This window comes from Alexandromys fortis, unplaced genomic scaffold (assembly GCF_014885135.2).
Source record: "Alexandromys fortis isolate MF-2015 unplaced genomic scaffold, M_Fortis_MF-2015_v1.1 scaffold_263, whole genome shotgun sequence".
In the NCBI taxonomy this organism is placed as follows: Eukaryota; Metazoa; Chordata; class Mammalia; order Rodentia; family Cricetidae; genus Alexandromys; species Alexandromys fortis.
Window position 1 is genome coordinate 1368554 of NW_026068165.1, and position 23518 is coordinate 1392071.

At 42.8% G+C, this 23518-nt stretch overlaps 1 protein-coding gene across 1 annotated transcript in view; it reads right to left on the minus strand.

Moving 5' to 3' along the window:
- The window catches only part of Baz2a (bromodomain adjacent to zinc finger domain 2A), a 37491-nt gene that overhangs the window by 8780 nt on the left and 5193 nt on the right, over nt 1–23518 (minus strand). The window contains exons 2-13 of the mRNA XM_050128141.1: nt 14849–14986; nt 12754–13347; nt 10998–11183; nt 9944–10162; nt 8685–9098; nt 8070–8130; nt 2819–3002; nt 2461–2526; nt 1985–2218; nt 1606–1860; nt 398–612; nt 35–109 (exon numbers count right to left, since the gene is read on the minus strand). Of these exons, the coding sequence (XP_049984098.1) occupies nt 35–109; nt 398–612; nt 1606–1860; nt 1985–2218; nt 2461–2526; nt 2819–3002; nt 8070–8130; nt 8685–9098; nt 9944–10162; nt 10998–11183; nt 12754–13347; nt 14849–14984 (2639 nt within the window). The 5' untranslated portion in view covers nt 14985–14986. The remainder of the gene's footprint in view (nt 1–34; nt 110–397; nt 613–1605; nt 1861–1984; nt 2219–2460; nt 2527–2818; nt 3003–8069; nt 8131–8684; nt 9099–9943; nt 10163–10997; nt 11184–12753; nt 13348–14848; nt 14987–23518) is intronic.

Below are 23518 nucleotides of genomic sequence, written 5' to 3' on the forward strand. Positions count from 1 at the left end.
TCTCTCTCCGGGCTCCACTCTGTCCTGTCCCTACCTCCGGAGTCGGCCTTCAACAATCCATTTGTTTTTCCTGTAGCTAGACATATTCTCCAGCGTCTTGTCAATCTCACTGCAGAGCAACAGCAGATGATTTTTGAGGGAGACGTGGCAGCAGAAAGAAAAGAAAGATAAAGCATTACAACAGGGACTTCTGTCTGTACACAGACTGCAGGAATGACAATGGAAGCCTTACATTCTCCCAGGAAAGAGAGGGTCTGAGATTCTATCTCAAGTCACCCCAGCATCCTCAGAGAGGAGCAATGGACACATTACCCTGGAACTTGGGCAGCGCTGAGCCCCTCCCCCACCCACTCCTACACAAGCTACAGGATTAACTACTACCCCCCAAGCTCCTCACTTGATGATGATGGTGGAGCCATTGAGCTCATGTACAAGAAAGGCTAGGACAGCAGCCTTCTGTTGGGGTGGCTGGGCCTGAAAAGGCTGGGTGCGCAGACTGTCACAGAAGGCTGGCTCCACTCTATATGCCATGAGGAAGCAGCGGAGTATCTCAGACACATTGTCTCTGGTCAGTGGAATCTCGGACACCTTCTCCCCCAGGATCTTTAGGGACTATTTGAAAGAAAGCATAATGGGAATGAGAAGGGCAACAGGACAACTCAAGCTGGGTGAACCTGGGAGAGAACTACAAGGTTAAGATAAAACTCTAAGAGAAAAAAATGAACGAGGTCAACTTGCCGCTAAATCCGAAAAACTGAGTTCAATTCCTAGCATGCACGTGGTGGAAGGAGAACTGACTCCCCGTAAGTTGTCCTCTGACCACAGACATGCACACGTGCACATACACACCCTAAATGCAAATTTAAATAATTTACAGTTGGAGAGATGGCTATTGCTCTTGAAAGGACACAGGGTTCACAACCATCCACAATCCAATTACATGGGACGCAACCCTATCTTCAGGTCTCTGGGGGCACCAGGCACACTTGATACACATACATATATGCATGCAGTCAAACATTTATTCACATAAAATAAAAATAAATCTTAAAAAAAAATGTAATCCTGCTTGCTATGCAGAGCAGACTCAATGAGGCCTGTCTGCCTCTCCCTACCAGGTGCTAAGGCTAAAGGTGTACGTCATACACACAGCTAAAAGAAATTTTTGTGGAAAAAAAGAGAAAAACAATGAAAACTGCCAGGACATGGGGCTGCAGAGATGGCCCATCAGTTAAGAGAACTGGCTGCTTTTCCAGAGAACCCGGGTTCAGTTCCCAGAGCTCACATGGTGGCTCACAACAGTAGCTCCAGTTATAAGAGACAACACCCTCTTCTGGTCCTTGTGTGAACCAGACACACATGTGGACACCAGGTACACAGAAAGGCAGGCAAAACACCCCTATCCACGGAAAATAAAATAAGGACAATTATGGAAAATAGTTACTAGAAAAAGATGAAAGACTACAACAGAAAACCTCAAAGAAAGACAGAGAAAAGAACAGATGAAGCACAAACAACCAGAAACAGGAAGAAGCCACATCCCCATTGGTCTGGGCTGGGGGAGGGGCGACTGTTCAATGTTCTCAGAGAGAAAGCCAAGCTCACCTGACAGTGGGAGGGCAGACCAGGGTCGTGGAGTGCAGCCTTCAGCAGCCGCACCAGAAGGTCTTGCACTTTACCCAGGCTGTCCCCTTGACACAAGAGACCTTCCTGCAGGACTCCCAGACTAGGGACATCTTTGGTAAGGTCAAAGCCTAACACTTTGCCAAAACTGTGCAGGAACTCCATGATGGTCAAGCAGTCTGAGAAAGCCCTACTGGACAATGTCAAACCAGGGATGCGCGTGAAGTCAGGCAGGGGCTGGAGAAAGAAGTGAGTGAGAGAGCATTCTGTTAGATTACCAACAGGCACTCATCTGGCTACTCAGAGCTCCTTCTGTTAATACAACTGTCCTCAGAACTGGCCCATCCATGACCCCTAATACCTGATGATCAGCCAGACACATATCCTCCGTGGGCTTCTTCATCTCCTCCAAGATAACCTGTTGCCTCTGCCGTTCCTCCAGACGCCTCTGTGTGGCAAGAGTCTTCTCTGCTTTACAGACTGGTTTGGCTTTGGCCACCTCTTCCTTTACCTTCACTTTCACCTTTTCTTTCTTTTCCCTCTTTACTTTGTCCTTCAGTCTTTCCTGCTTTGTCTTCATCTTTTCTTTCTCAGCCTACCCACCCAGGAGAGAGGAATAAGAGTCATAGATACCTGTCTCACCAGGCCTGGTATTATTAGTCCCTCCCAACCAAGAGTCCAAACAAAATACATCTATGACACTGTTTGGAAAATCTCTGTGGTGGCTTCAAAATCAGACTTGAGATAGGAATTTAGCTCTGTGGTAGTATATCTGTCTAGCATCTACAATGCACCCTAAAAAAAGAAATTAACCTTGGGACATATATTCATATGTACCTTGAGTTTCTTCTTAGTTTCCTTCTGCCTTAAGTTCTTGGTATCTTGTTTCCTCTTGTTTCTGGCCTGTAAACCATAAGGGAAGTCATTTCTCCTCAAACTCTGAAAGCACCTCTGCTTGGGCTAGGATTCAAAAACAGAAAAGGGTGCTGGGGAGGAGAGGTGAGAGATGGGATGATGAGGGATTGGCAATGGATCAATTCTCTCACTCTAGAGATACCCTATTTTTCTTGAACAAGCCCACTTTTCTAAATCAAGCCCAAGAAATTTCATTTAATGAACGTGTGCTGATGGTGGGAAATGGGGATGGAAGAAAATATGAAGCTGGTTATAGAAAGCCACTGTTGCCCCTCCTCACCTGCCCTTGGACAGCAGTCTGACTCTCTCCCCGCTGTACCTTCTGCCTCATCTTCTTTTTGCTTTTACTCATCTTTGCTTTATCCTCCTCATTCAGTGGTTCTATGAAGGCAGGAAGAAAACAGGAAAGAGGTGAGGTAGAAAAACATGCTTGGCATCTATGGCAGCACATGCCTATTACAAAGCTGGCTTCTCATGCAGCTTCATGAACAAGTTTTATTTTGTTTTGCTTTTGGCTTGTTTTCTGAATAGACATAATAAAACATTCTAGAGATAGAGGTCAGAGAGGCACCTGCTCAGGTAGTTGTACAAAGCGCTCAAACAGCATCAGCAGCCCAGAAGCCACAGGCTGACTCCAACTGAACTGCTTTGGAAGTGGTCCAACTGATGGAAGAGGCTACAACTGCAGAGTGCCTTTATGATCTGTCTCTTTCCCAGGCTATGGAGCAAGGGTAGCAACGCTCAGACTGATGTACACGGTCTGATTTTAGTGAAAGAGAGCTGAGAAAGGAAACAGGAATCTAAACTGTCAGGAAAGACGGTATTGATTTGTAACACTGCCAACCAAGTGTGTACAAGAAAGAGAAGGATAACAACTCAACACTGTCAAAGCCAGTGCTCACGTTCAGCTTCCACAGCTCATTCCACTGAAAGATCCAAATCAAAGTAGAAATCTGCTAGTACCTCATTTTTAATTGATATTTTGACATAATAGTACCTATTCTTTCCATTGTGGTACAGAAACATTTTTATAGCAACCTTCTACAGTATCATGGGCAAGTAAGTCACTTAAAGCTTTTATTAAAGTGAGATATGGGGCTGGAGAGATGCTCAGTGGTTAGGAGTTCTCACTGCTTTTGCAGAGGACCTGTGTTCAGTTCCCAGCACTCATGACAGCTTACAACGATCTACAATTCTATTTCTAGGGGATCCAACACCTTCTTATGACCGTCACAGGCACCAGGCACACAAGTAATGCCTATGTGTAAAACATGGGAAATACCCTGAGTTTGGGGTTTTAACTCTGGTAAAGTACTTGCTAGGCAAGAGCAAAAATTGGGAAAAAGATATAGACAATAGCAGAGCTGGAACTCTGAATGGAATTAACGAGACTATTTCATCTTCTGCACACTGTACATGCAATGCTACTTAGAAAATTAGACATTTTGGGGGCTGGAGAGATGGCTCAGTGGTTAAGAGCACTGGCTGCTCTTCAGAGGTCCTGAGTTCGATTCCCAGCAACCACATGGTGGCTGACAACCATCTATAATGAGATCTGGCACCCTCCTCTGGCCTGCAGGCATACATGGAGGCAGAATGTTGTACACATAATAAATAAATAAATCTTTAAAAAAAAATCCCCTTTTCTGTTTTTAAATGCTAGTTATTTTCTTCCACAGGATCAAGTATGACTTTGAGTGGAAAAATAGTGGACAGAAACCAGGCATTGGCAGTTTTTCCATTTTCATTTGTATATGACTCTCACATGTAAGATGTAAAGCACTACTAACACAGGTCAAAATGTTTCGGTGAACATGTTTCAACAATTCAACCTTACGACAATTATAACAAACCTGTTAAAATTTTCTGAGGAAAAAAGGAGCAAGAAATTAAAAGCGTAAAAATTAAAATAAGCATTGAGACCTGTTAATCCTAACTGGGTGGTTAAGGCAAGAGGACCATGAGTTGCAGGTCAGCCTGGACTACAGACGTGAGTTCCAGGACAGCCAAGAAGGTAGGAAGGAAAAACAGGCATGCTATCTCCAAGAGTCTCAAAACCACGGCTCTAGTCTAAATTCTTCCCTCTCCACTATTTTATGCTGGCCTAACCAAGAATCATTAAAATAGAAACAGGATATGGAGAGGAAGAGAATAAAAGCAGAATAAGCAAATGTTTGTTTTGTTTTCCAAGACAGGGTTTCTCCGTGTAGCCCTGGCTGTCCTGTAACTAGCCCTGTAGACCAGGCTGACCTCAAACTCAGAGATCCGCTGGTCTCTGCCTCCTAAGAACTAGGATTAAAGGCGTGCGCCACCACTGCCTGGCTAAGCAATTATTTTTGCTCACTTCTTTAAAAGATGTGCTTCAGAACAGCCACAGAAAGATGAAAGTCTAGCAAATCTATGTACCTAGGAAGACCAAATTTACTCACATCAACAATTTCTTCTAACATAGCTTCACAACTTTAAAGATTAAACTATATAAAAATAACTGTGAGACAAACATTAGCCTGTTCCTTCCTATTATATTTCTAACACTTCTGTAAGCCAAAGAAAATAAGATAATAAAATCATTTTTAAGAGCATCGATAAAAACATAATAGTAATCCCCTCAATTTTATTCTGATGAGCTTTCTTAGTAGTTACCTTGTATCCCTATTTACATGATAAGCACAGAAGAGAAAAAAAAAAACTTCAAGTATATAGTACATGTATTTCTCTAATAAAGCTAACTCTAAGAAGCTGAACTGGCTACACTTTAAGCCGCTACACAAATGGAATTCACTAAAGAGACTTTCCATCACATATATGCATTCTCCAGTACCATGCTCAAACTGTCTGTAAGTCTATTTCTTAAAAGAATAAAAATAGTAAAGTTTTAGGTGTCGCAGGGTGATATTACAGGGTAACTGCCAGCATGAGTATGTTTATTCTATGTTTGTCCTTCAGTAAGGAACCGCCCTTAAAGTACACAATCTTTTCCTGTTCTTTCTCTCCAACCACAGTAACCCTTTGTATCCCTCCCTTCACTAGCAACGTTCTGCCAAAGACTACAGGAAGTACATTAATACACAGAGCTTGCCTGCAGGAATTTCAGCTTGAATAATACAAATGAATTTACAAACTAAATTCAGTTTAGTTTGTAAATTCAGTGGTTAGTTATCGTCAAGCCAGACTTGATTTTACCCTAAGATTTAGTGCTACTTGATGATCTTTTGGGGCTACTATTTTCAGAGATCAAACTGTTATATCTCTATAAACAGACATTCGAGTCATCTGCTATTTCTGGAGACTTACAAAGTGAACTTCATAAACCACGCTTAAAAAGTAAAACATTAATACTTCTGTAGGAAATCGAAACTGCCATGCAACCTAAAAGGCTTCACCACTCAAATTCCATCAAGTGTAATGAGAATCTGCAACATTTCTCTTTTCCTCCTAACACTCCCCTAAAGGTGTGTTACAGATATTGTATATGCTTGAGGAAACATTTTTCAAATTGCTGTCAAAAGATCTATCCCAAGTTCAAACGAACTCCACACACACACTGATGTCAAATGATCTATCTCAAGTTCAAATGACTACACAGAGAGAGAGAGATTGGAAAGTTTCTCACTCTGTAGCACAAACTCTCCTGAAACTCATCGAAAGCTTCCAAACATACTGAGATCAGAACATGAGCATACCTGGCTGCTGCTGCTGTTTCTTAAAAGACTGACAGTTTGCATTTCATTTGAAAGTTTGAGGCAAAAATAAATTAGGTTTCACAAAAGATTGATCAAACAGCAGTGAAGCCCAAAGACCCTGCCTCTTCTCTCCCACAGGGCAGAACTTGACTTTATAAAAATAATTTTCCATTAGAATGATTCTTCTATATGCTCTCTGAATCTCACGAATGCTCAAATCTTTCTGGCTACTTAATCTTTGGTCCTGAGAATGCCAGTATCACCAGTAATAATTCACTAAGAGTCACTGAAGAATGACCATTTAACCATAAAGCCATTTCATGGCTTGGAATAGTGGACTGGTGAACGACAAACATTCACAGAAAGAATGCAAATGCAAGGACTATGCCCACACCACTCCTTCTGCAAGCACTGCTATATTCATAGTATTTAGAAGAGTATTTGGTAACTATTTTCTTAATAAATGAAAACAGATTTAAAATAAACATGTAATTTTAAAATAGTGTATCATTAGGCCGAGAATGTAGCAAAGTGATGGAACACTTGTCTAGCAGGTATGAGGCCCCAGTTCAATTCCCAGAACCACAACATAAATACAATGAAACAGGATAACAATAAACAATGAAATGGCACGTGTCTTTAATCCCAGCACTTGGGAGGCAGAGGCAGGAGGATCTCCATATAGAAGCCAGCCTCCTCCAGATGTCAAAGTCAAGGCCCTTCAGAAATGAACAGGGAGATCTGTCTCATTCATACACACACACACACACAAACATAAACATATATTTAGATATGAACTAAAATTGATAAATTAGGAAAGAGAAACAAATGATAAATATGTATGAAAATGAAACACTTTACTCTGCATGCTAAACTAAAAAAATTAAATAATTTCTTAAAAAAACAAGTAAAGTAATAAAAAAAATAAAAAGTTCAAGCATTTAAATTAGAATTCCTCTTTTTTTCCTTTCTCCTTCAGTGCTAGAGATCAAACTCAAAGCCTTGCACATTATGGGCAGTACTCTGAGCTCCATCACCAACCTCCATTTCTTTCAGTAAAATAAAACGACCTTGCTGGGGGCTGGAGAGATGGCTCAGAGGTTAAGAGCATTGTCTGCTCTTCCAGAGGTTCTGAGTTCAATTCCCAGCAACCACATGATGGCTCACAACCATCTGTAATGGGGTCTGGTGCCCTCTCCTGGCCTGCAGGCATACACACAGACAGAATATTGTATACCTAATAAATAAATAAATTTTTTTCACTTTTTTTTTATTAACGATTTCTGTCTCTTCCCCACCGCCGCCTCCCCTTTCCTTCCCCCTCCTCCAATCAAGTCCCCCTCCCTCGTCTGCCCCAAGAGCAATCAGGGTTCCCTGCCCCGTGGGAAGTCCAAGGACCACCCACCTCCATCCAGGTCTAGTAAGGTGAGCATCCAAGCTGCCNAGGTCCTGAGTTCAATTCCCAGCAACCACATGGTGGCTCACAACCATCTATAATGGGGTCTGGTGCCCTCTTTCGGCCTGCAGGCATACACACAGACAGAATATTGTATACATAATAAATAAATAAAATAAATATTAAAAAACAAAAAACAAAAAAAAAATCACCCAAAGAAAGAAATAAGAAAGAGGAAATTGGTCTAGAGAACAGTCCAGCAGTTAAGCACATCCACTGCTCTGCCAGAAGACTCAACATCCACACCAGTGGCTTCACAACAGCTTGCGACTCCAACTTCAGGGATTGTACACCCTCCTCACTGTCCTGTACTCTATTCCCAACTCTCCCACATCTAAGAGTCATTCCTAGGCTTGTGAAGGTCAATGCATGCGGCAATCTGGAGCACTTACCCATGTTGGAGGGGAAGACGAACTTCTTCTGGGGTAGCGATGCGTCTCTTAAGTACATCACCTTGAGGGAAGACCAGAGATGAGGGTCAAGCAAGCTTACAGAATAGAGCTGAGCTGGTTGACCCAGCACTTGGGAGGAAGAAGCATGCAGAGTTCTGTGAACTGGAGGCCAGCTTAGTCTACATAAAGACCAGCCAAAGCTACATAAGATCCTGTTGCAAACAAACTGTTTGTTTGTTTGTTTATTTGTTTTTGAAAACAGGGTTTCTCTGTAGTTTGAGCCTGTCCTGGAACTAGCTCTTGTAGATCAGGCTGGCCTTGAACTCACAGAGATCTGCCTGTCTCTGCCTCCTGAGTGCTGAAAATAAAATTACAGGTTAATAGGAAGGATAGATGCAGCATGTGACAAAACTTTTGTACAGGCCAGGCGGTGGTGGTGCCTTTAATCCCAGCACTCAGGAGGCAGAGGCAGGTGGATCTCTGTGAGTTCAAGGCCAGCCTGATCTACAAGAGCTAGTTCAGGACAGGCTCCATTGCTACAGAGAAACCCTGTCTCAGAAAGAAAAAAAAAATTGTAGAAATCATGCAGGGACAAAACAGAATCTGGACACTTACCACTACCAGAAACTGTGACAGCTTCTCCAGTGGTCTCTTCTAAACCAGCAGAAGCTTCTGGAATGCTGGTGCTGTCTTCACTTGCTTGGGAAACTGTCTGGAAGGCGGGTGCTGGAGAAGGAGCACGGCAAGCTTGAGGAGAGGTCACTGGAGCTGTCAAAGAGGCTGCTGGGAGAGCAGGGGAAGGAGCTGGAGACACTGCTGGGAAGATCGTAGGAGGGACAAGGGAGGAGGCTGCCGGAGAGGCTGCTGGAGATGCTGTCAAGGAGGCTGCTGGGGAGGCTGCTGGATGTAGCTCAACAGTAGGTGGCTGGTCAGGGGCTGGCTCAGTCAGGGGATGTGGGAAGTCTGAAGACTCAGGCCCCATTTCTTCCTGTTCAGAGTCACTGCCATTATTCAGGTCAAAGCTGTTATCTAAAATCCAAAGCATATCAGTAAAAGAAAATGGTAGAAGAGTTTATTCAATCAAACCTACACTATGGTAAACACAGTTATCTTAAAGGCTTTTAGTGAAAAAAGAACAGTAGCTCTAGGGACTGGAGCTGTGGCTCACTGGCTGCCCTTTCAGAGGGCCACTGTTTGATTTCTAGCACCCACATGGTGTTGCCCTTCTGTACCGCCAATCCCAAGAGGTTTGAAACCCTCTTCTGGCCTCCAAGAGCACTACACAAAACAGTGCATAGCTATACATACAGGAACACTCATACACATAAAATTAAATTTAAAAAAGCAGTGCTAGCTGGGCAGTGGTGGCAGATGCCTTTAATCCCAGCACTCAGGAGGCAGAGGCAGGGATCTCTGTGAGTTCAAGGCCAGCCTGGTCTACAAGAGCTAGTTCCAAGACAGGCTCTAAAGCTACAGCGAAACCCTGTCTCAAAAAAACACACACACACACACACACAAAAAAAAAAAAAAAAAAAAAAAAAAAAACAGTGCTGGCTCTTTCCCTACCCCAAACATCTTTGAAGTTAAAAGGTAAAACTGGTGATGGTCATGTTCACCAATGAAGAGAGAAACAGTTTCTCCTCAAGATAGAAAGGCCTCTGGCCATCTTTTCTTTGACAACTCCCAAGTCCCTCATGTTTCCACAGAGGGCAGAGGTCAAAGTACAATGGATGCTTTTTTATTCCCACTAGACAGCATCTCATAGTCTGTCAGCACGACAGCGGTACACACTTCCCATGTTAAGGGCTTAGCTATGGAACACATGCACTGTTTTGCAAGGGAAGACTTTATTTCTCCTACCTCTCCTCACTCACCTTGCAGAACAGACTCCCCTAAGACAGGTGGAGAGGTGGGGCTGACAAAGAGAGAGGCTGCCGTTTGGCTGTCATCTGCGAGGAGACTGAAGGCAGCAGCGTTATTGAGAGAAGGGCAGTCGAGAGCAGAGATCACAGGGCTGTCCTCCAGAGGCAGCTTGTCTTCTGCACCCATCAATGCTGTGTCATCTATCCCATAAAGTCCTCCACTCACTGGCTCTGCATATGGGGGCGAAAAGAAATTAAGAAAAAAATTAACAAGCCAGATTTCCTTAGGAAATACTTGCCAAAGCAATATCCAACTCTTAGTTTCTGGGGAAGCAGGGAGGAAACAAGGAAGGATCTCAGTTCTAGCTCAGAGTTGACTTGAAACTTATGTACTTCGCAGGATGGCAAAGTCATGCCCTCCTACCTCAGCAACCCCATTTAGCATTAAAAGTAGGGGACAGGGGGCTGGAGAGATGGCTCAGAGGTTAAGAGCACTGACTGCTCTTCCAGAGGTCCTGAGTTCAATTCCCAGCAACCACATGGTGGCTCACAGCCATCTATAATGAGATCTGGTGCCCTCTTCTGGCATGCAAAAATACATGGAAGGAATGTTGTATACATAATAAATAAATAAATCTTTAAAAAAAAAAAAGTAGGGGACAGAAGACTCTGAAAATGAAGGCAAAGATACAGACTTTGTATCTATCCATAGATCCTTGTAGAAATCTAGCATTTATCGTAAAATTGGCCTTGTTTTTATATTTAATTGGCAAATGTTTCCTTTCTAGTTAGTTAGAACCCAAATAGCCCAACTGTGTGGCAGTTGAATTATTGCAGCCAAGGGCTCTTGGCCAACTGGAAGACAGAAAGAGGCTGGGAAATGAACCAATGCATCTGAATAAAGCCAGCTCAGCCAGCAGTAAGACTATGGTTTACTGAAGTTTTATCCACAAGTCAACACCCCAGATTCCCTAAAACTTTCCTTGGGTTTCTAACTTGTCCAGGTCACGGGTTAGTCACCTTCTGCTCAGGTAAGCAGGAAAGAGACACACCCTCTAAAGCCCACCTGGTGCCAGCGAGTCAAAGGGCTCCAAAGAATCTTCACTGAGGATTGGAGTGTCTTCCAGTTGCTCAGGAAGATGCGAAGGATCATCTAAACAGCTCACAGTGGGATCAGGAACCAGGACAGAGACTTCTTGGTGTAAAGACTCCACAGAGGAGACAGAACCATTGTAGCCACACATCTTTAATTCTAGGTAATCCCAGGAGAAAGCAAAAGTCAAAATTTGTGCCTTCAATTTATTAGCTGGTTATAAAAATGTGTTCAGGTGGGGCTGGAGAGATGGCTCATCAGGTAAGAGCACTGGCTGCTCTTCTAGAGGACCCAGGTTCAATACCCATCACTTACAAGGCAGTTCACAATTGTCTGTAACTCCAGTCCCAGGGGATTTAACACCCTCACACAAACATATATGCAGGTAAAACACCAATGCACATTAAAAAAAAAAAAAACATTAAAATGCTTTAAAAAAAAGAAATGTTCAAGCAACTCTTTCAGGAAGTCCACAGGCACATGGTGTGCACTGTTCTTTCCTAGAAGCCCCTTCCCCATCACACCAGTACTAAAATCTGTGTTACAACATTCTCTTAATAAGCTCTAACTTTAGTCAACATTTATTGCTAGTTCTAAACCAGGAACGGACCTATCCAGTATCTAATGAGTAGAGACATGCTGTTAAAACCAATCTTACATCAAAGGGGAAGATGGACAGTAAGGCGGAGACAAGAACCCTACCACATATTTAGTTATTTTTTTCCAACAAGTGGAACAGAGAAAATATTCTTTGACTTTTTTATAGGGCAGTCACCCTTGCAGTGAATATCAACTACAAATACAAACTAATATTTTAATCTATTTTTAGGGAAACAAAATAGGTTGCCACACATAAATATTAACAAACAAAACGAGAAGAAAGGGAGCTGAATAGACAAGCAATGGTGCTTTCTACCTATTATGTTCTCACCTTAGTAAGTCAATCACTATGAGAGCTGAGCCACTTCAGCAGTACCTAATCCTGCCACAGTTAAAATAGCTTCATGCTTTCAGTGCTCATCACTCATCTGCTTTAGAAGCCCCTACCCCACCCTACCTCATTTCTGTGTCCCAGGCTGACCTCCTCCTGCCTCCACTCTCAAGGGCTGAGATTATAGGCATGTGCCGGTATGATGTTCGCAGGGCTGGAGGTAGGTAGAACCCATTCAACCCATTCATGCATGCTACACAAGCATACTAGCCACTGAGTGACATTCCCAGCCCAAAAAGTCATCCTTTTCTTTGTTTTAAAATTTATTTATTTTTATTTTGTATGTGCATTGGTGTTTTACTTGTATGTATATCTGTGTGAGGGCGTGTCAGGTCCCCTAGAACCAGAGCTACAGATAAATGTGAGCCACATGTGGGTGCTGGGAATTGAACCCAGGTCCTCAGAAGAGAAGTCAGTGCTCTTAACCACGGAGCTCCAGCTCCCCAAAAAGCCATTCTTGATGCAGTATGTGTTTGGGCTTCAGGCTTGCCCATCGCCCACCTGCCCTCTCTTGGGCAGCAGCTCTGCAAGAGCTTGAAATAATTCGCACTCCCACTCTTGAACTGGTGCTGCTGCCACAAAAACACCAGCCACTTGGCTCTGCTAATCACCAACATGCAAATCAGTCTTTACTGCAGAGAGCTGGAAAGACAAGTTTTCCTCACCCCAAAAGGCCACTGCCCCCCATGACCGCACTTTCTCTCTCCACACCCACCCAGCTCACAGACCCAGTTATACCTGGCTGTTCTTCCTCCAGTTCCAGGCTGCCTACCAAGCCAGTGCCATTTTCCTCCACAACTGAAGTCAGCTCCTTTTCTGCTGCCTCATCAGAATGGATCCCATTGCCTACATCCTGGGAAGGTGCAAAGGTCTGGATACTAGATCCCAACATTGGAGAAGTCTGTGGGGAGGTGAAAAAACTTGGAGGTCCATTGGGCATCACCTCAAAATTCTGGTCAGGAAAGGAATCATATAGCTCCTGTGAATCGAAGTTAAGCCCCATGGGACTCTGGGTACCATTGGCCCAGAACTCTTGGCTCCCAGCTCGAAGATTAGTGTTGTGACTTGGGGATGAAGGTTGTCGGCTGCCCCCAAGGATACCGTTGAGTGGGTATTGTCCCCCAGGGAACTGAGAAAGAAGGGGTGGGTCCTTGAGGTTGTTGCTGGGATTGGCAGGTGGGTACTGTGAGTAGTTCCAAAGACAGTCGTAGGCCACGTTAGGGTGCTGGAGGTGTGAGGTGCTGGAGGAGTGGGGAGCAGAGTTCAAAATCCCTGAAGTAGTAGTGTGAGATACAGTAGATAAGCCATTAACATTCACATCCCCATTCAAACCTGGAAGAAAAATAGAGAAGAATCAGCTATGAATATATATGCAATAACGCTATGAAATAAACCTCAAAAACAGTGAAGGGATTCCTCTGTTAACTTCAGCTTTTGGGTCTCAAGGGAACACTAAACCTGGATGTTCCCGTGTCTAAGCTTAGCACTGCTGCTGAGACAGATAAGTAAGGGGCTAGGAAGTGTCCTAGGTATGCCACAGGAGCTAGTGGCAGCCATGGATACTGCTGCTGCAAGCTTTCTACTACATGGAGCTGCACAATGACTTTCCCGCCCTTATTCCTTATGGGAATTCTTTCGAGGGGGGGGCGGTTATGACTGAATTTTCCAATTCCCAATACCCTCTTTCCTTAGTGCCTATTTGGCCCTACAGTGGCACCAGAAGGGACAGCCTCCACCTCACTGGCACATGCAGATCCAGCACTTTGTGCTGGGCTAAGAATAGAATTTGCAGTCACCACAGTGACAAAATTCCAGCTCAGAAGGCTGGGTTTAGCCCCTCCCCATAGCCCCAGGAGGGTAATATGGAGTAGGTAAAAATCTTTGCATGACCAGTGCTGCAAAATACAGCTCTGAAAATAGCCATCTTTGAGTTTGCATCAGACAACAATTATCGGGACCAAGATAATAAAGAAACTTCAAGCAGGTGTCTGTGTATGGGGGGAATACTACAGCAGGTGGGTGGGTATGTATGTGTGGAAAGTCCAATGAAATAACAGGGCTTGCATTCATATGCAAGTGCCCTATATACGAAAGAGAAAGTAAGTACAAGTCAGAATTTTTCTACTGCAAGGAAAGAAAAAGCACATGAAATTCTACTTCTATGAAAATTTAGAAAGGAAGCTGATAGAAGACTGAAGCAGGACTGCCACCATGGTGTTCAAGGTCATCCTTGGCTAGAGTAAGTCACTACCCCAGAAGAAAAAAGGAAAAGAAAATCACCTCCACAGCAGCACTTCCAGAGAATGAAAAGCTTTCTAAGGAAGCACTGCGCCCCTCACCTTCTGTGCATAGCACTTCTACGGCAGGCCTTCCCTGCTGCACAAGTTAGAGTGTATTTATCATAACCTTCACCCACCTCCCTCACCCCTAGTCCAAACCAATTTCCCAACCCTTAAGACAGCTCCCAGAGAGCTTTATGTGCCACAGGTCCACCTCCTCATTATTAGCAACAGCAACTACCTCCTTCTCTGTTCCCAGTAGCCAGGGAACAGGGCTGACAAAGAGCAAGCTAAGATGAAAAAGCTTCTATGTTTTTTCTAATCTTCTAGAAATCCAAAGTCAAGACAAAAAAAGCAGCTTCCATAAGCCCTATAACTTGTTCTCAGAAGTCTGATTTCTCCCTATCAATTAGTAAGTTCTATGGATTTATTTCCTCTGTCACTACCTGCCAGGAAAGAGTTGTTGTGGGGTAGCTAGCCAAAAGTAGATCTCAATCTCTGATCTAAAGAAATGATGCCATTCCCTCCCCAGGTCTTAAGGCCTCCATACTCACTTTTCCCTTGCTGGGGGAAGTTCATGGGAGACCCGTTAGTGTAGAGGCCCTCCCCTGATGAAGGAGAGGGTTTCAGTCCTGAGGCAGCTGGTGCAGGGGGAAGGCCAGTAAAGTTAAAATGGTCGTTCGCTTCCATTTCTGCGGGAGAGAGAAAAGAAAAAAATACTCATGGTTAAGTGAGGTTATATCATCGAGGAAGTACCTCTTGCCATCCCTTTACTAGCCCTTCAATTTGGGGGTGCTGTGAGAAGGTGCATATGGAAAAGGAGAAGAAAATACGGCCTTAACGGGGTCAAAGACCCAACTGTTAAGTCAAACACAGTACCACACCTATAAACTCAGCACACAGCAAACTAGGGCAAAGGATCACAGGTTTAAGGCAAGCTTTTACACACTGTCTAAAAGCAAGTTGTTAAGATAGGCAGAGAGATAAAGTTAACTATCAGTGATAGAGAAAAATAAGTTAGTGTGAAAAAAACAATAAGCCTGGAAGAGCCTAACCTTATATTAAGTTCTACCGCTTAATTGCTGGCCCAGGATATAGTCTTCTTGGACATTAGCTCTTTAATTTAACATTAGGGTTAGGATTTGTGCATTTTTTTAAGATTTAATTTTTTAATGTGTATGTATGTTTTACCTGCATGTATATCTGCATACATATATGCAGTGCCCACAGAGGCCAGAAGAGTGGATTGATCCCCTGGGACCAGAGTTAGCAGACACTGTTGGCTGCCATATGAGCGCTAAGAGTGATGCCCAATGCCTATTAGCACTGAACCATCTCTCATGAAACAGCCCCACATTTGATATTCTTTATCCTTTTGTTTTCACCCTGACCATGGGTCCACAAAAGTTGTCAAAGCCATCTTTTTGGCAGAAAGCTATGGATGTAAGGTTGCTGGGGAACACTATTTTAAGGTGTGTGACTTTTGTTTATCTCTGTAAAGGTGTGACTCTTTGCCTGTCTAATAAAGAGCTGATGGCCAACTGTGAGGCAGTGGCAAAGATAGGCAGGGCTGGCAAGCAGAGAGTATAAATAGAAGGGTAAATCTGGGAGGAGAGAGAATGAGGAGCAACAAGAGAACAGGGGTGAAGGACTTCAGGGGCCAGCGACCCACCCACCTACCCAGCCACAGAGTAAGAGTGAAAATAAGATACACAGAAGAAAAGAAAAAAAAATCCCAGAGGTAAAGATAAACAGGATAATTTAAGAAATGCTGGCTAGAAACAAGCCAAGCTAAGGTCAGGTATTTATAACTAAGAATAAGCTGTGTGTATTTATTTGGGAGCCAGGTGGTAGGCCCCTCAAAAAGCCAAAGAGTATGAACAAAACAACACCAAGCTGGGCAGTGGTGGCCTTTAATCCTAGCATTGTGAAGGCAGAGGCAGGCAGATCTCTGAGTTCGAGGCTAGTCTGGTCTACAAGAGCTAGTTTCAGGACAGGCCCCAAAGCTACGGAGAAACCCTGACTCGAGGGAAAAAAACAAAAACACACAATACACAGTGTTAGCAAGAAATGTATACTTGATGTATATCCTGTTTCATTACTATTCTGTTTTGACAGAATCTCTTTACGTAGTCCAAGTAGGCCTTGTACTCTGAATCCTTCTCCCTGAGACTTCCAAGTACTGTGTCCATTGTTTTCCATCTATAGCCCCAGACATAAAAACACTGTAACAGCCTGGGTAGTGATGGTGCGCACCTTTAATTCTTGCACTCGGGAGGCAGAGGCAGGAAGATTTCGGTGAGTTCGAGGCCAGCCTGGTCTACAGAGCGAGTTCCAGGACAGGTTCCAAAGTTACAAAAAACCTGTCTTGAAAAACAAAAACAGGGGCTGGAGAGATGGCTCAGAGGTTAAGAGCACTGACTGCTCTTCCAGAGGTCCTGAGTTCAATTCCCAGCAACCACATGGTGGCTCACAGCCATCTGTAATGAGATCTGGTGCCCTCTTCTGGCATTGCAAGCATACATGGAAGGAATGTTGTATACATAATAAATAAATAAGTCTTAAAAAAAAGAAAAACAAAAACAAACAAAAAAAACCCTCTAATGTAATATAATGGTTTGAAATATATACATTAGCTGGATGTTGGTGGCCCACGCCTTTAATCTCAGCACTTGGGAAGCAGAGACAGGCAGATCTTAGTGAGTTCAGGACCAATGTGGTCTACAAAGCGAGTTCCAGGACAGCTAGAGCTGTTACACAGAGAAACAAAACAAATGAAAAAGAAATACATACATTACACATATGTGAAATTATAAAGTTTACTGGCTCACTGAGGAACAGTATGGCTAAAAGCCTCAATATCTATTGAATATAACATGATATATTACTAGAAATAGTGAGAAATGAAGGCCTTGATCAAAATAAACTTAACTCTGATTGAGAGCATCCAGGAGGAACAAAAGCAGAAACAAAAATTATTGGAAAAGTCTGATCTGCTATTTGCGATGTACTAGTGATTATTAACCTAATATGTGAGACTCTTATTTTTATACAAAAAAAGAAAAGTTCTTGGATTATGTTAACAGCTTCTGGAGGACATAATAATTCACAATGAAAGCTTTCCTTTTTTTTCTATTTTTGTTGAGACATCACACAAGTGAAGTTAAAATGGTCACAGCCTTGGCTGGCATCAACTCAGAGACCTGCCTATCTCTACTTCTAAAGTGCTAGGATTAAAAGCATTGGCCACCACACCAAGGAGTCAGAAAGCTATCTTTATAAAGTTCCTAAACTGAGGAAATAACCAACCTAGGTAATATTTTAATTATATTTTTTAAAGGATAAATAAGTTGGTTATGAAAACATGATCACTGGTCAACATATACCTGCTGTCACGTGCCTACAAGCCCAGTATTCAAAAGGCTAAAAGCAAGAGGATCAAGGTTCAAGGACAGACTAGACTACACACTAAAATCCTATTTCAAAGCAAGCAATCATGGTTTATGAATATGCTATATACTGAAAATCAGACACCACTCGGTATATGTGTCAACAGTCTACACACATACACACTAGCTGTTGCATGTTTGTAGGCACGAGCCACGGCATATATGCAGAGGTTAGAGGATAATTTGGAGAAATCAGGTCTCCTGTGGGTCCCAGAGACTTAATTCAGTCCTCAGGTCTGGCAGCAGGAAACTTTACCTGACATCTCATCAACCTCCACAACAATTTTTTTTAAAGATTTATTTATTATGTATACATTTCTTCCATGTATGCTTGCATGCCAGAAGAGGGCGCCAGATCTCTTTTCAGATGGTTTGGAGCCATCATGTGTTTGCTGGGAATTGAACTCAGGACCTCTGGAAGAGCAGTCAGTGCTCTTAACCTCTGAGCCATCTCTCCAGCCCATCCACAACATAATTTTGAATATAAAATATAAATCCCATGTAGCAAACAGCATGATAATTCTAGAATTTTATAGTTTAGATATCATGATTGTCACAGTCAATTTTAACTAAAAGAAATAAAAATAAAAGCAATTTATGTTCCACTTAAGAGAGCAGTGAGGTAGGGGAGAGTTAATTAGGTTTTGCTTGCTTGCTTTTTTGTTCTTTAATTTTTTTCAAGACAGAGTTTCTCGGTGTTGCCCTGTGTTCTGGAACTCACTCTATAGACCAGGTTGGTCTAGAACTCAAGAGATCCACCTGCTTCTGACTCCCAAGTACTGGAATTAAAGGCGTGAGTCACTACAGCTAAACTGTTTGTTTTTTGAGACAATCTTCCAGGTAGTCTTGAGTGGCAACAATTCACAGCAACTCTTCTGCCTCAATTTTCTGAGTACTGAGATTATAGGCATATGTCACCAAGCTCAACTCAGGAGAAATTTTTAGTATTAGTTTATCTTTCTTATAGAATGTCCCAGGTTCGTTCTAAAATTACAGTAAGGGCCGGCAAATAGCTCAGCAGATAGAGGTGCATGCAAGCCAAGCCTGATGAACAGAGAGAAACAACTCTCAGACTGTTCTCTCCTCTATACGCCTGCTGTGACACCTATCCACCAGCAGGCACAAGTGCAGACATGAACACACACGCATATAAACACGTTAACATAAGTCGTGATCACGTCTCACTTTTGGCTAAGATCAAGTGTAAATTAAGTAGCAGACTTCAATCTGCTACACATCCATGAAAAATCCTATCAACAGAGAATAGACTGCAGTCTTCCAGATCTTCCCCATCATAGGGAAAGCCCATTCTTTAGAACACAAGTCCAAAAAACAAGCATCGTAAGATTAATAATCCTGACTAAAACACACAAAAAATAAAACTAAGTCCTTGTTTTTAGGTTGGGTTTCTCCTTAAGCTTCCACAGAACAAAGAACATGCAGGGGTTCACTTTGGAAATTCTGGGAAGAAGCCAGAGGAAGCAATCCCACCTGTTCTGCACTGCCCTCTCTCCTGCAGTTTAGGCAGTCACACTCCACCTGGCACGAAGTAACACATCTTTCTTCCTGTGTCCTCTCGATTATACCCTCAAAAATGGGTCACAGTTCATTTTTTTGTTTTTGTTGTTGAATCTACAAAGAAACTCTGAGGAAACAGCACATCCTACTTCATAAATGTCATACTGTTAAAGGTAAGTGGACAACGCAAAGAAATCAGAGACGTTAACGGAACAAAAGCTATTTGGCCCCTGAGTCTATGTCCATACCTGCCCCAGCTGAAGGGTCACAGGAACCACAGCTATTTCATTCATTCCTAGACATGTTATGAGATCGGTATATGAAATCAGGCTCAAATCTCAATTCTACTGCTTCCTAGCACCTTTGCCTTGGACAAATTTCTTGCTGAGCCTTCATTTAGAAAAATTTCATTATGAGCTTCTACAGTTTGAGGGTTAAGCAAGAATGAATAAATACACACACACACACCCTTGTATTAAATGTTAGGTTTTGGTGGGCAGCAGGAGGACATGCCCTTAATCCTCAGGAGACAGAGGCAGGTGGAACTATGTGAGTTAAGAGGTCAGCCTGGTCTACAGAGTAAGTTCCATGATAGACTCCAAAGCTACACAATGAAACCCAGTCTCTAACAACCCCCCAGATCCCCCAAAAGTTAGGTGCTTTGTTTGTTTGAAATAGGATCTAGCTATGTAGACTCAAGTGGCCAGGGATTCTGAAATCCCCCGCCTCAAACCCCCAAGGGATGAGATTAAAGGAATGTCCATAACGCCCAGCCATGTTAGCTTTCCTTTCTTCTTATTTTTAAAGATTTATTATTATGAATACAGTGTTCTGCATGCATGTATGCCTGCACACCAGAACACGTTATAGTGATCTTTAAATTACATATCTAAAAAACTCCTCCCCCTGCCTAAGTCATCTTCTCCCATTAGAGTTTCAAATGGCAAAGACATATTGAAGGATGCTTCTTATCTGGCCTATTCAACAAACTTCTCCGGGAACTCTGATCCAGACAAACTATAACATGTTCTGTCCAAGGTTCAGTCTCTTTCAAAAATGTCCTTTAACACCCATTTCAAACCAGAATTCCAAGCGAGGGAGAGGGAAGGTGATGAAATTTTATACTAAGGTAGGAAGGCGCTACTCAAAGAAAATCGCAATGTCCAGACACCTGGATGTTAAGTTCCACCAATACGTTTCCAGGATTTAATTTAATACTAAGGAGAGAATAGAACCAAATGAAGCATCTGTTAAATACATGTGGCTTAGGGTTTTTGTTATTGACATGATGAACTTAGTGCAAGCTTGTTTCTGTTTTCAGAGACTTAAATTTAGTTTTTCACTTTCTTTTTTTTTTCCTGAGGTTAAGAATGGTTTTGAACCACTGTTTTAGGTGCTGGGAATGGAACCCAGGTCTTCTACAAGTGAGTGTAGGTGCCTGAAGAGGCCAAGAGGTGTTGGATCCATGCCCTGGAGCCAGAGTTGCAGGTTGCTGTGAGCAGTCTGAGGTGGGTGCTGGAAACTGAACTCGGGTCCTCTACAAGAGCAGCATGCATGCAATCTCCCCAGTCCCTTCTCCTTTTTTTTTTTCTTTTTAAAATTAGTTTTTTAAAATAGGGTCTCACGGGCTGGAGAGATGGCTCAGTGGTTAAGAGCATTGCCTGCTCTTCCAAAGGTCCTGCGTTCAATTCCCAGCAATCACATGGTGGCTCACAACTATCTGGAATGAGGTCTGGTGCCCTCTTCTGGCCTGCAGACATACACACAGACAGAATATTGTATACATAATAAATAAATAAAAAATAAAATAGGGTCTCACTATGTAGCCTTGGCTAGAGTGGAACTCACTATGACTAGCCTCAGAGATCTGCATTTAATCTGCTAGGATTAAAGGCATGCACCACCATATCCGGCCCCCATTTTTTTAAAATGTATGTATATGTTTATGTGTGTCCATATACATGTGGATCAGAGGACAACTTCAGAAACACCACCCATCTCCTTTGGGTCTCTTAATGGCCTGAAGTATATCAATCACGCTAACTAGTCAGCCAGCGAGCCCTAGGAATCTTCCAGTTTCTGCCTCTCTAGTACTAGGATTACAATCATGCAACACCAAGCCTGCCTGACATTTTTACTTGGTTTCTAGGGATCAATCTCAACTCCTCAGCCAGGCACGGTAGACTTGAGGTTTTTCATCCCATTACACAGTCAAAGCAGAGGCAGGTGGAGCTCTATGAATTGAAGGTCAGTCTGTTCTATGTTTCATAGAGTTCCAAGCCAGCCAGGGTTACACAGTGAGATCTTGTATATACATAAAATTCCTAGAGAGGAAAGGCCCCAACCTCTTGACTTCTTTCCTATAGTGCTGTGGTACATACTAACTCCAGTCTAGTGCATACTAGGCAAGTTATACCATCCTTAGCAGACTTTTGACTAGCTATCCCTTGCAAAAATAAGGCAAAGGAATAGAGAAGTACTGACAATATTAAAAAGTCAATAAACAGTTGAGTTGTGGTGGCTCACTTGGGAGGCTGAGGCAAGCCGATCTCTGTGAGTTCGAGGCCAGCATGGTCTACAAGAGCTAGTTCCAGGAGAGGCTCCAAAGCTACAGAGAAACCCTGTCTAGGGGGAAAAAAAATCAATAAACTTAGTTCTAAATTTAATGTTAGACTTACACACTCCAAGAACAAAAGTAGTTCTTAAAGATCCTTTAAAATAAGACTGAGGATGTTGGCTCCATCGGTAACTGCCTAGCATGCACAAAGCCCTGGATCCTATTCCTAATACCCAGACTGGCATGGGTGTACACACCTATAATCTCAGCACTAAGGTCATCTGTGAATATATTCTAAACCAGTAAGAACAATTTTTTTATACGAACTAAATATCATATTGTAACCTGGTTTTCTGCCATAGTTCTTACTTCATTGTCAAGAAACAGTTTCATGTAGTTTCCTAGTACAATATACTTCCCTACCATACACCAAGTCCTGCATCACAAGATAACGTGATGGAGAGGAGGCTGGAGAAATGGCTTAGCAGTTAAGAGTATTGTATCACTTGTAGAAGGCTCAAGTTCAGTTCCCAGGATCTGTGCAGTTCCCAACCACCTGTAACTCTATTTCCCAAGGACCCAGTGCCTTCTGGCCTCTACAGGCACCCGTACCCATGTGCACATACCCACAAACATGTTAAAATGAAGCAAATCTTTTCTAGAAAAGAATCTTGAGGTGCTAAAGAGCACCTGCTTCTCTTCTAGAGGACTCAGGTTAATTTCAAGCACTCATGTGGCACCTCACAACCACCCGCAATTACAGTTCCAGAGGAACCAGGCACGAATATAGCACACACACAAAAGTGCAATCAATACACGCATATAGATTTTTAAAAAATGATCCTGATCCCCAGGATTCAAGAAAAGAAAAATACATCTGGAATTGGATCTGGTTGTGTACCCTGTAATCTTAGCTAGATACAGAAGAATGAAGTGGAAGGATCCCAAATTCAAGCACTGCCTTTTGGGCTAAAAGAGTTCAAAGCCAGCCAGAGCTGGGTGTAGTGGTGAACAATGCCTTCAATCCCAGCACTCAACCAGAGCAGAGTGGAGCTCTGTGAGTTGAAAGTCAGTCTGGTGAGAGCCTGCCTCAGAAAAACAAAACAAAACAAAACACTATGCAAGGCCAAGATACAATACCCTAAACGAGCAAGGGTGGGACCTCTTGACTTCCCCTTTCCTACAGAGCTGAAGACTGAACTCAAGGCCTTGTACACACGAGGCAAGATATACCATCCTTAACAGAGGCAGGGGCGAACTGATCTCTGAGTTCAAGGCTACCCTGGTCTACATTGAGATATTCAGGACAATCAGGGCAATACAGAGAGGCCCTGTTTCACTAATAAAATAAAATAAAAGCAAAGCTGGCCTGAGCTATATGAGATCCTATTGCAAAATTAAGAAAAAAGGGGAAAGAAAAAGGAAAATCCCAGAAAATCCCTCTATGTTCTAAAATAAAACTCACATTCCTGTCTCTTTACACACTACACACAAGATCAAACCCTCCATCAATTAGTAACTTTTATATTACTCTATAGTAGGCTAGAGCAGCTTGGCTTAATTTATTCAAATGTGAAAAAAATCATCGGGACGACAGACAGGCACATAATGCTGAGGTTTCCAAATGAACCTCTCGGAATCTTCTAGACTTCTGAGAAGGTGAGGTCAGTCCATCTAATTCTCTTCACATTACCTGTTTT